This window comes from Pholis gunnellus, assembly GCF_910591455.1.
Source record: "Pholis gunnellus genome assembly, chromosome: 17".
In the NCBI taxonomy this organism is placed as follows: domain Eukaryota; kingdom Metazoa; phylum Chordata; class Actinopteri; order Perciformes; family Pholidae; genus Pholis; species Pholis gunnellus.
Window position 1 is genome coordinate 3,015,189 of NC_136544.1, and position 12,736 is coordinate 3,027,924.

Here is a 12,736-nt window from a genome sequence, read left to right on the forward strand (position 1 = left end):
AACTTAAAGTGGTCGTGGTTTTAGGTTTTTCTTGAAAGCAGAATCTCTAAACAAGAGGCAGAAACACATTATTCATCTATCTATGCACTTGAATGTCCTCCTCTTAATAGGCCGACTCTCTTCATATTCCTACAGTATGAATCATGCGTTCTCCGTGAGAGCGCCGGGTATCGGTGTGACGCCCCTCCCCGTGCTCAGGACCGTGGAGCCTGCGCACACAGACAGGGACAGAAGACAGCGGCGGTCCGGTCGAAAGTCGCCGAAACACACAAACGAGGTACGAAGCAGTTTGATTTGAGTTGACCCCCGTGTGTCCCCTGTGTGATCCGCTCTTTCACGGCGCTGGATCGTGTTTGTGAACTTATCAGGAACTCTTTCCGTGAAGGTTGAAGAGTGTTGTCTTTCCCACAGAAATCCCTCCGGAGAGTCATTGTAGCGTTCGTTGACACCGTCGGTGGTCTTTCTTAGTTAGTCCCGAGTAGGAAACTCTTCACATGAGTTATGAAAGAGAACGCAGTCGTGTTGGTATTTCCTGGTGCTTGTGGCGGGCTCTCGCCGACCGGTTCCCGTCCCGGTCAGGTAACCTCTTCCTCCTCCTTCTTCTTCTTCTTCTTCTTCTTCTTCTTCTTGACTTCTTCTTCGCGCCCCTATATTGTGACGCTTAGTTACCATTCAGGGTATCCTGTCTACTCATTGTTACCGGCCCTTGTTGTTTCTACTCCATGCTGAACTGAATGTGAAAGTCTTGTCCTTATCGTCTGAGCCCAGTGCTGCCTGCTGCCGCGCTTTCTTGGTTCTCTTCCATACAATGCCCTGCCCTTGATTTTTAAAGTTAAATATATATAGATATCTATGTTTTCTTTTTTAACAGCTTGGTTGGCAGGTTCATCCTCTCCCTCATTACCCAGAATTATCAAATGAGCACCAGTGCCTTGTCTTGACTGAAGGATTAAGAGTGTACAGAGTCTCTACAGACTTTGATTTGAAAGCAAAAATAACTTTCATGGATAAGTTTCAGACTCCACGCTTGCAGAAATGCACAATACCTCGTGGTGAACGTTGTGAAACGATTGGTAAGGTTTAGGCAAAGAAACGGCTTGGTTAACGTGAGAAAAAAAGATCATGGTTTGTGTCAAAACAGTAACGCTCCGGCACAAGGTAACGATCGTAACAATGTAACATCCTTAAATACATACCAACAGGACTTCAGTAACAATAGAAACAATGTCACCTAACAAGCGTAATCTCAGCATCTACTTTTGGTTTCACTAGTGACACAAACACCAGTCTGCTGAGTGAAAGTCCTGTTTGTTTGGCCCATCTACCACCCGCCTGTGATGTTTTCAGTTGTTAAGCCCAAATGCAAAAAGGTCTACATCCAACGTATCGGTGGTTTGCAGAACCTCTTTTTCCTGGAGAGGAAGTAGAGCTATACACACCAGAGAAGTTTGTTCACATATTTCAACTCCACTCGGAGCTGCGCTGCAGGACCTGTCCTGTGTTATCTGTTACTGGATCTTTTGATCCATCTTCTTCCTTGAGACCTTCATATTTTGGATTTTGTTTGCTCACTGCCTGGTGAGCAAACAGTTTGTCCTTTTTATCCTCCCTAACATTGTGTTTTTGTACTGTAGGCTATCATATGATGAAAAGGATTACTTATTTTTATTGTTCAAATGGTCCATTTCTGTTTGTATTCATGGTCTCATTATGGTACGGCCTTCCTTGTTATTTAGCATTCACTCTTCTGGATCTTATTTTATAATCAAGAGTTTCTGCGATCTTACTACCATTAAGATGATTCACTCCCTTCCTAAAACTTCTCAGTTGGCTTCCCCATACACTGTCCACTTCTGTCACTGATGCATCAGTGTTTGTTTCACACAATAATGGATAAAGTGTCTCTACCTACGGGTCCATCTTGGTGTAGTCTCCGGTCACATACTACATACATAATATTAGATGAAAACAATGTAAGATCAAGTACAGACTCCTTTCCAACCCATGTTCATTTACACACTAAACTCCTCTCATATGACAGATATTCGGTACCTGCCCATTGCCATGTTATGTGCTTTGAAGTCCTCCCAATGTATTTCTTTAACCACTAATTCCTTCCTTCCACACCACAGCCTACTCCAGTCCATGTCCTATACCCAGTGCTCTGCAGGGAACCCTTTATTTAACAAAAGTGACACAACCCCCTCCTCCCTAATCTTTTCTATCTCATCTAACTGCCCCGTCTAACAAAAGCTGTCTTCCTGCCATGATTCCTGAACACACACCGTGTGTGTAGTCTCCCTCCTACTGTCTATACATGATCTGATCACTGCTTTCACAATGATTGGAATCTTTTCATAAATAGGGTTAAGATTTAAACTAAAGTTATCACCATGAAACGTACAAAGTTAATTACTGACATTTAGACAATTATTTTTTGTATTACAAGTTTTCTGAAAATGTATTTTAAATATGCAAATGTGGCCTATTCTTATTAAATATGTGATGATTTGCATACATTTCCAGAAATCAGAACGTTGGTTAAAGCCAGGTTAAAATTCTGGTTTCGTTTTGTTGACATATTAGAGTCAAAGGTTTTGAAAGAGGGAATATCTTTTTGTATCACATAAATCAGAACATACTGTCAACAGACATAACAAATAATAATGATAACATGTATGAATCAGGCTATGAATGATACATGTACATACCTCTCTGGAGAATATAGATAGGAATGTATGTGGAACGTTTGGTGGATGTAAGTGCTACTGAAGTGGAGATCTCTGAGTATCAGAAACAAACAAATAAATGAAATGTTAACATTCTAGTAAAGCGTGTTTTACTACTTTGTGCAGTCAACAATTCTGGTAAAGAATTTCTGGCCACCATTACTAGAGAATGTAAAGAATTATGATGGACAAAGGCTTTATAGAAATGTGTGGTTGCTCCCTGGAGTGGCATCTCATGGAGAAGGGGTTAGATGTCTGAAGTCTGGATTTGAGAAGGTTCCCATTGGAAGAGAGCTCCTGGTTTAGGCTCTCCTAGATTTCATTCTTAACTCATGACGTTCACCTCCTTTTGTTCCGAAAAACATCCGCAGACGAGCAAAGAGCAAGCTTCCGCCAAAAAGAGAGCAAACTGGTTTCTCAAAGTATGCTGGGACTTTACAACACAGTATATTTCCTGTTTGATTCATGCAGCTATATCAATACTTCAAAAAGGCTTTCATCATATTTTTGTCTTTTCACATTTGTGTCTGAAAAGAATATTCAAACTATAAAAAATGTAATATTTTGGATACATTGCATAGCCCAGGTTTTATTAGTGTTGTTGGTGATCTTATTTACTAAATGTGTGCCATCACCGACACTGACACCGGTAAGAAGGTCTACGATTAAAGGGAATGGCGACGGACTGGATTATCAAGGTGTGTTTGTTTATGTTTGTCACTTAGTTGTGGACAGAATGTTTCATGAAGCTTGATTATTAATTCAACCCTTTGCTTTTCACTTTGTGGATTTCCTCAAGACACATTTAAAGAACCATACAAGTTCTACAACAACCAATATTTCATACGTTTTTGAAGTTTATTGATTGTTTTCATTTCACTTCATTGATTTCTATTTCTATTAGTACGGTATGAAATACGATTTGTGCAGATTTGACACTGACTCCAGCTGAAATCAATCTCACAATATAAAAGCATTTTACTATTGAATGGATTACCCAGGTGACAACCTTCATTTCTTAAAAATGCAGCCAATGCTGGAATGCCTTAAAGCTGTATTCTCTTTAATGTCCACCAGGGGGCGTCTCCTCTGGTTGTATAGAAGTCTATGAGAAAATGACTCTACTTCTCTCTTGATTTATTACCTCAGTAAACATTGTAAACATGAGTTTATGGTCTAAATCTCTAGTTTCAAGAAGTCTTCTTCAATACAGCATGATGTTCATTTAGTGAATGATGGTCCACTTAGAGTCAAATAGACCATAAAGCAGGGGATGCTTTAGGGCGGGGCTAAACCGTGATTGACAGGACGCTACCAGAGCCGTATACGCCGTCTCTACATCACTCTACATGACCATATTTGGATTTCGCAGTCCAAATATGGTCACTTCCATTTACGGGTTGCAAAAAAACAAGATGGCGACGGCCACAGTGCCAAACTCAAGGTGTCAAATGGCAGTCAACAAACCAATCTCCACTTCTTATACACAGTTTCTGGGATAACCATGAATTGGGTTATTATTACAATTCAACTTGAGGATAATTATTATGTGTACCAAATTTCATGACAGTTTCTTCAATAGTTGTTGAGAGATTTCACTCAGAACCACATATGTGACCTCACAGTGGCACTAGAGTCCAGAGTCAGTAGAATACATCCTATGGGAGTATGTATTGTTCAATAATCAGAATGAATGACTTTAATTACTAACTAAACACCCTGTACATAGCTTTAATTTATTTCTGTATCGCAAAACTATGACCCCAACTCATCCACATCCCCCATTTGACCTGCCTGTGATTGTGAGCGTTTTGTTTGCCTGACTAAATAATGTGCTTTTAAATACTTTTCTCTGTGCTCTACTTTATTGTGCTCCAGGAAAACACCAGAAAACAAAAGGAGCTATTGAATCTCTGGAAAAACATTTGTCTGTCTGTTTGTTAAGTTGAATTGCCAGTGTGGCTGTTTGGTTGACCTGTTCAGTAGTCTTTGTCCTGTTAGTAAAAATTGGCAAAATACATAGATTTCTGGGTTTTTTCTTGTATGCTAAAAACCCCAGTAGAGTAGGAAAGCATTTAGCATAGAACACAAAATATGAATTGTTCTGTTCAAAACTAATGCTAGTACAAAACACTTATCATTTTTTGTTTTTTGAGGTTGGCTCTCACTTAAATATCAGAATAACAAAAGGACATTTTGTTTCACCTTGTGTTAGTGATGTCAGAGTCTGCAGGCCGCCCTCCCTCTGTCTCCTCCGTCTCTTCCATCTCTCTGTTGGAGGTCAAGGCTGAGACTCATCTAGTGATCCAAGCTTTCCTCGATAGAGCCCTCTCCATCCCCTTGAAAGAGAGGCCTGGCACAGTCGGAGGGGCCTACAAAGAGCCCAGCAAGTACAGGTAACGTAGCTCAACAATCTGGGCGTCTGCTGTTGTGTGTTGTGTGTCGCTGTTCTCAACAACACACTTATCTCCTTTTTACCTCAGACTGGACACTGATGTCCAAAAATGATCCAAATTATTTGTAATCACAGCAACATTAATTGTATTTCCTCATTCATTATGTGAATATACATTTGTTTGATAGTTTCACACCCTGAGCAGGAGGCGCTGGATGTTGTGTTCATTAAACTTAGTAGTCTTGTTTCCAGTGCAATATAACTTAATGTGACTATGACTCGCTGTTTGGAGAGTTTGTCATCAATCAAATTGAGTATTTCAATCACCATGGTGAAGTCAGTGGTCTTGATTCAAGGAGAGGCATTAAAAGTTGTCCAATCAACTCTGAGTATGTCGTCTGTGATGATAATACAATTCAATAATACAATTTCATTACAGTTTAGCTAGACTGGAATGAAATTGAATGCACACATGTGGACTATGAACATATATTCTAAAGAAAATACAGAAGTAAGTTCATCTGAATTATTTATTATTACTTTGAGTGTGCTCCCACAGTAAGAAAAGTAGCAGTAAATCAGAACCTGACCTCCATTAAGACCACCGTGGACCATATTGTAGCACCCTGAATGGAAGCTATCTTCTACCGGCCCTGTTGTTCACCAGACTCTCATCCTTTCCATGCTAGCTCCAAGCCACAACCAAAAGCAAAGAATGGCCAGGATTCTCAAGCCGAAGACGCCGATTCAGCAGATGAGAAGAAGACTGGATTCAAGGACTTGATAAAGCAGCTTCTTCCTGCCCAAGACTCTAAAGGCTCATTGGAGAGAGACAGTAAGACAAGAGTGTCACACCTCAAAGATCAAACAGAAGTAAGGAAATGTTCATTTTATTCGGCACTATACCCTAATAAAACAAGTCCCATTTTGCTTGTTGAGTTCCGATTGAAGCCCTCTCGTGGTGGGTGGGGCTTGATGATACTGTAAGGTTGGTCCATTTGTCTGTCAGTCTCTGTCAGCACTTACGTCTCCAGAGACAGATATTTGTCAACAGCTGACCAGGTGTCCTTGTTTTGTTGGTATACTAGTGGTTTTAGTGAAAGGCAAACTTTTTCTCCACTGCATGAATTTCTACTTCTATAAAAAACTGGCTGCAGTTTCATGATATTTATTGAACGCTCCCCAGAGCATGAGCCCTGTCCATTCAGACAGGTCCTCTTTCCCCCTAAAGGCCCAGTTAAACCAGCACAACACAACCAATTCATCTGAATGAGCTTACAGTGATTAGCGAGTTCCCTCCGGTACATCAGTAGCTAGCTAGCGCATGCCTGTTTCCAGATAACTAGCATGTTTAGCTGTGCCACTGTCCGATGTGATGGGATTACACCAAAATGTTAACCTGTATCTCACGCTCTAATGAGCAGATGATGACATTTCTTCATCACGTTCATGCTCTGGGGGCATGAAATGTTTTGATGTAAGTGACCGCATGACCTTTCCTCTAGCCCCACCCTCAGTACAAACTCCACACACTTCCTCACCGCACACATTTTAAGCCTCAAAACAGTTCGACAGTTTTGTATTGTCAACAACATAACCGCCTCTTGAGGACTCTCTGGGGGCTTTAAGCTTGGACTCTTGTTTGTTGAGGAACAGCTCAAAGTGGCCTCTAGTTGTTTATGGTCATTCAGCAAACCCATTCTAATTGTTTAACAGAAGGTACTTTGAGACCTGGTAGATTAGAGGAACAGATCCCTCAGTCTTGAATCCTGCCTGACTAAAGGACATACATTACAACTTTTGAACCAATTCTAAATATGACTATAGGCATGACAAGCTGTTCCAGTATGGGTCAGTTGGTGTTGACAGGAGATAAAGAGCCTTCTGAGCCAGTCACTGCTTGTCATCTTCATCAAGATTCTTTTAAACATGTTACCATGATATTTACAACTGGATACATACTTTACACTACAAACATCTCTATCAATATTGTATTCATACCTCATATACCTTATATAGTATATCTAATATATGGACTTGCATTTTATACTTGGAGTGTATTTCTCATATGTTGTATGTGATATTGAGCAGAAGAACCTGTTTCCACAGGATGGTGTCAAACTCCCCTCCTCTACATCAGAAGAAGATGAGTGCGAGAAGAAACAGAATAAGAAGACGAAGCAAAAGAAGTTAAGAAAAAAGCTCTCCAAGTTCTTCAGGGGAAAGTTAGAGAAACAGGAGAAAGAGAGGCATGACGCTCAACCTCAGAGGCCTTCCACATTGCCAATCGTTGCTGATGCAGCGCTCCCCCCGGCCCTCATCTCTCCCAGTAAGCGCTTTCATTACAATACGCCTGAGCTGGAGTTCATTTATTTGCTGCTAAGTGTGAGTTGAAATCTGAATGTGGTCTGAATCTACACTATTACAAGGTGCACCTCCAAACCAGTCTGTCTGCCAATGTAGGGAGGATGAAGCTGACTGTCAACATGCACACAGCATAGTTATTGCTGTGACTACAGCAGAGTGGTAGAAGTTCACTGTGTAATGTAGAATTATGATTTGTTGCTGTAGACCACCCTCCTGAGTTCTACGATGAAGTAGCAGAGAAACTGGAAAAGATTGCCCAGAGGTCTACCACAGCCCAGAGTCCCACAGCCCAGCCTTCACCAGGTAATCTCACACAAACACAAACACAATGGAATCCAACTGGAGAAGTGGCTGTGTTGTTTCAGCCAAGTCAGGGAAGTCATAGTTATCATTGCTGAGTCCGGTAAAATACACACATAAATATCAGTTGAGCCTGTGTTCCCTTTCTTCACTGAAAGGAAAGCTCTGCTTTGAACGAGCTCCCCGCTCATTTGATTGGCTTATCTTTAGTCCTGAGAGCAGGATGACTCATCAAACATCAGAAACTGTAACAGAAGCTAAAGACCTTCTGACTTCCGTTTCACTTGGACTTTAACACTCTCTACTACCCTCAGCATGTGTTTGCCTTCATAGCCCAGTCAGTGAGCTTACACGGCTCCAGTAAGCAATCACCACAGCATCCAGCTTTTTGACTTTATTGGAAAAATACAGTGTACAAAGATTAAATAAATAAAGATTTAGATATACACATAATACACAACAACATCACTAAAAAGCATGGTCTAAACATTTAGTGTAAAACATGTTAAAAAAAACATCCTTCTCAAAAGTAACTCCTCTGTTTCCAGAGTTACAGATTATGCCTTGACAATAACAACACAATGTGTGGATGTGGATAAACATGTGTTCCTTGCACTATTTAAAGCTTAGCTTATAATGCATTATAAACCAGTCGGGGGCAGCGTTTCCATCTAAATAACTATACTCATAGATCTACCTTGTTTGTATTTGGTCTTCTCACTGGTCGCTGTAGTGGACCTTTGCAGTCTGAACTAGCCTAGAGTGTAGACAGTCTGAGAGCCTCAGGACCTACTTTGACTGTAAACGTGTTGCGTCTTTTCTTTTAGCAGTTTGTGAGAAAGATGCAGTGGTGCAGCAGCTTGCTCAGGTGCTGTCTTTGGAGGGAGATTCTATCAACGTTAAGGTAGGTTCATCATAAAGTGCATTATTATCCATTTGTCAAATATTGGCAGCTCTTTGTCTTGAGAGTAGACTTTACATTTAGGGGATTTTAGACTCACACATTCTGTGGAGTAACATCATTAAACTGCAGTTAACTTGGGCTGCTCTGTGGTGTTTCACATAATAGTGGACATAGTTGAGTTTTGTTGCTCAGCAGTTGATAGAAACACAGCGACGAGACATGAAGGCAAATGAACATACAGCTAAGTTGTGCATGCAGCTTCCTTACATGTATGTTTATCTGCATGCATGTGTAAACTGGCACTACATAATGCAATCTTTTGACAGATCGAGTCGGACCCCTTCCTACGCTCCAGCCTGGCCCGACTTTCCTATGCATCGTTTTCCAAGCTTCTAGACACCTTCGGCAGCAGCCAGGTATCCGGGGCACCTGTCGAGCTGCCAACAGCTAGTCCAACGCTGCGCCGCATGGCTGTCACAATGGAGGTTTCACGGCGGATAGTTACAGCCACAGGAGCCCAGCGCATGCAAGGCTATGCAGAGTGCTATATGGAGAGCTTTGCCCCCTGGGTCAAGAGCCAAGGAGGATGGGTGAGTGATACATTCAAACATTTTTATCTTCCATTATTCCGTTAAAGATCTCTCATAAAGAGACCAGTATTCACATAAGGACCGCACATCAAGTAATAGCCCCGGCCTGCGTGAAAGACTAAGGGTGGGACATTTCTCACATTAAAAGCCTTCCAGGAAAGTGAGGGAAGCATAGGTGGCGCTATTATGATGCTAGCATTAAGTATCCACTAAATGGTCAATGGTGGTTTAGCGGCACAGGCTCAATTAAGAAATGATGCTCAGTAGATGGGTACCAGTGATGTTCTGGGGGGTTTTAAGGAAACCCACTGTAGAGCCTCCTGTCCTGTGCTGCCACAGTCCTACAAGTCCTACAAGTCCTCACAAGGAGATAGTCACAGGAGACCCAATGTGTCTCTGCAGGGCAGCTTTGCAATAACAAACTGGGATGTGCTCTGTAATTCACATGAAAAGTGTTTGTATAGGAAGGAGGCCCGGGTGGATGGATGGGTCAAACAAACACAAACTTTCACTGATGTTAGTGTCTCATGTTAAACTAAATTGACGTTGACTTGTTTTACCAAAGTTTTAACCCAGTTGGAAGTTTATTTGGAAAAAGACACAATGTATGTAATGAGTGGAAACTTGCATAAAAACCCCCATTGCTAAGTAGATTAAGGCGATGGCTTCATGTATGGTGTTAGAGAACATTACATATGTACCATAAAACAAACAAGATTTATTGAAGGAAATATGGGACCCTTTAGATTTTATAAGAGGAGATTCGTAAATTTTAGATCAGATGAAGAAGATATCAATTAAATCAAGTCTCACTGTTGACTAATGCTGATAAATACACTCAGGGTCTGCCCTTAAAACTCCTTTAACCCGACCGCGGACCATTTGGGGTTCCATCAAGAAAGTTTAGCGTACAGAGTGTCGTACAATGCACTTTTCAGGAGTGAATATAATGATGTTACGCACATGTTATATACCCAGTTAAAGAAAAGAGTAATGTAAGCCATTTTTACACACTCCAAACACAATTCTACACAACTAAAACAACCAACTAAAAGAATTACCAAATTATAACTCATATTTCGCCATGAGGGAGCTGACTCCATGCTCCGGTCGTAGCTACCAAGGCAACGCTAGAAGCTAACACGGAAAACCGAGATACCAGAAAGCAAGAGAATTCGACAGATTACGGAGATATCTTCAATATATCTCCCCGTGAAACCATTACAGATATATGAGCCAACAAGCACCAGAACCACAAACCACTTTATCGATAATTATCAGAAACGCAGCTCACCTTTCGCTGTTTTCGTGGAGACAAAGGATCAAATCTGCGGGTATTGTTGCAAATATCTGTTCTACGGATGTAGAATCTGTTTCCGTGAAGACAGGGGTTGATTTTGAGCCCGGGGGGAGCTGGGGGTAGGGATTTAACTGTCGGCGTATCGGATTTTACGCTTCGCGAGAGACGGCGCGTTTTGGATTCTGACTGGCTAAGAGTGCTGTCAATCTTTTCCACGTGTGTCTAGCTCAATTCTATTGGCTCTAACGCGTGGAAGGAGGGTTCATTCACTGAAATCGACCAATGGGCTGCTGACTTACAGGTCCGCGTATACACAGAGGAGCTGGAGTCAGAGACACACAGAGAGAGGCTCAGAGAGGATTCAGGCTCTCAAAATGAAGCAAAACTGCTGTATTTGGATGTATTGGACACCATTAGTGATAAAACAAGTGAAATATATAGTTATATAGTATATAAAATTAAAATGGAACAGATGGTTCCAAAATGACCATTTTGGAGACCTCGCCTGACCTCTCTGTACTAAAACCTCTTTCATGTTGTTCTGCTTCACTTTATCAAAGTCAAAATTTGCAGAGAGACTGTTTACATATTGTGCTATGATTTGGGAGAGTTTTTAGACTTGCAGCTGCATCATTCAAAAGAAATAATATCAATAAAAGTGCTTTTTTTTCAGGCGAACCTGAAACTTTTCAATTTGAGCTGTGTGCCATCTTCATTTACTCTTAACCAGTAACATATATACTGATATTTACACATATGAACAAATCTCACAAGTGTTCCCTTTATTATAACATCACAATTATTAAAATAGAACTTGTAGTTGCAGAAATACACTCTTTTTAGTATGGGTATGCAATTTTCAAGCAGAGGCCTAACATTAGGGCTAGGGTTAAGAAGAGTGCAGACCCATCTCTATATAGTGAGTATAGGAGTACAGAATGTTCACATCAAATTCAAGTTTCAAGTGCTACCATACATGCTTTAGCTCCCTTTCTGTCCTAAAGCAGAGGATCCTGATGGCCTCTATACATTAAGAGACCTCTTTCTAGTGGCAAAGTTACACAACAGAACACAAGAGTGCTACAGGAATGAGCCCTAAGACCCAGTCATGAGTCAGCATTTTTGCACTTCAGGTTCCCTCAAGTTGTTGTATGTGGGTTTTTTTATAACGTGAAATAAAATGATCTGATGTCATCATTCAAAATCTACTTCTCACCACGGTTTTGAGATGTAAGTGGTCAAAAATATATTTTGAGCTTTATTTGACTTTGTTTATGCTTATCTCACAACCTTTTGTTTCATCTTTAGGAGAATGCGGTACATTTGGAGGAGCCACTAGAATACGACTGAGACAGATTCCAGGCGTCTTTTTGTTCCAACCAACCACCAGTCAACACTGAGCTCTGGATGATGACATCAAAGTGAAGAGAGGCGGATGGACCTTACTACAGAGTCTCATCTGGACTGTGACAAGATTCCAGAAGCCACTGTGATTCATGTCAATCTGGGATTTAGGCAGAAAGGACTTTCACCAGGGGTTATTGTTTTTACTGTTTTTACATGGTCAGAATAGAAGCTGTGGAAATTATTTAATTAAAGTACCTGTTGATCAGTTCGAGAGGGATGTTTTGACTTGTGGTAGTGGCGATTTATTTTGTTCTCAATCTGATAGAGAATAAAACGTTATCTCAGTGAGATAGTTCCACTTGTTGAAGTTACAGGTTTCCTTATTGCAGATCCCTGTGAAAAACACTTTTTACTTGCAGTGTACTGTATTCTTTATTTTTTTGCATTTTCCAACCTTTTTAAGCAGCTTCATTGACTGGGCGTGATGCTCAGAGAGGTTCGATACAGGCAGTGACGAGAAGAAGATCCTGCAGCAGCTTCCCTTACCAACACCACCATGTTCATTTTTGTATTGAAGTTTATTAGAGGTACTATCTCAATCATTTGATTACTGTCTAATTCATTGACAGGTCTTTTGCTACACAGTAGACCAGTTGTTTCATATTGTTTTCTATTGTTTACATCATCCAGGTTTGAACATAATTAAAGACCGTGTGAGGAAATGTGAAAAGTTTTGTATTGTCCAAAATAAAAACACAGTATGTCACAGTATGTGTAGTGACTGATTCCAGCAACTAGCCACTC

At 40.8% G+C, this 12,736-nt stretch overlaps 1 protein-coding gene across 2 annotated transcripts; it reads left to right on the forward strand.

The window, feature by feature from the left end:
- Window positions 1–148: 148 nt before the first annotated feature.
- On the forward strand, window positions 149–12,700 carry bcl2l12 (BCL2 like 12). 2 transcript variants are annotated; one of them, XM_079177929.1, is made up of 8 exons: window positions 149–277; window positions 4,945–5,125; window positions 5,814–5,997; window positions 7,234–7,453; window positions 7,696–7,794; window positions 8,619–8,695; window positions 9,022–9,285; window positions 11,894–12,700. In XM_079177929.1, exons 2-8 carry the CDS (start codon window positions 4,947–4,949, stop codon window positions 11,933–11,935), a joined length of 1,065 nt encoding a protein of 354 aa, XP_079034055.1. In that variant the 5' UTR covers window positions 149–277; window positions 4,945–4,946; the 3' UTR covers window positions 11,936–12,700. The 2 variants fall into 2 exon arrangements, with proteins under 2 accessions (XP_079034055.1, XP_079034056.1); XM_079177930.1 differs by having other exon boundaries at window positions 8,622–8,695.
- The last annotated feature ends 36 nt before the right edge of the window (window positions 12,701–12,736 follow it).

Excerpts from the sequence above, each read along its gene's own strand:
- bcl2l12 (XM_079177929.1), top strand. The coding sequence starts at position 4,947 with ATGTCAGAGTCTGCAGGCCGCCCTCCCTCTGTCTCCTCCGTCTCTTCC. Across the intron at positions 5,126-5,813 it reads AAAGAGCCCAGCAAGTACAG|CTCCAAGCCACAACCAAAAG; the intron begins GTAACGTAGCTC and ends TTTCCATGCTAG. Across the intron at positions 7,795-8,618 it reads CACAGCCCAGCCTTCACCAG|CAGTTTGTGAGAAAGATGCA; the intron begins GTAATCTCACAC and ends CTTTTCTTTTAG.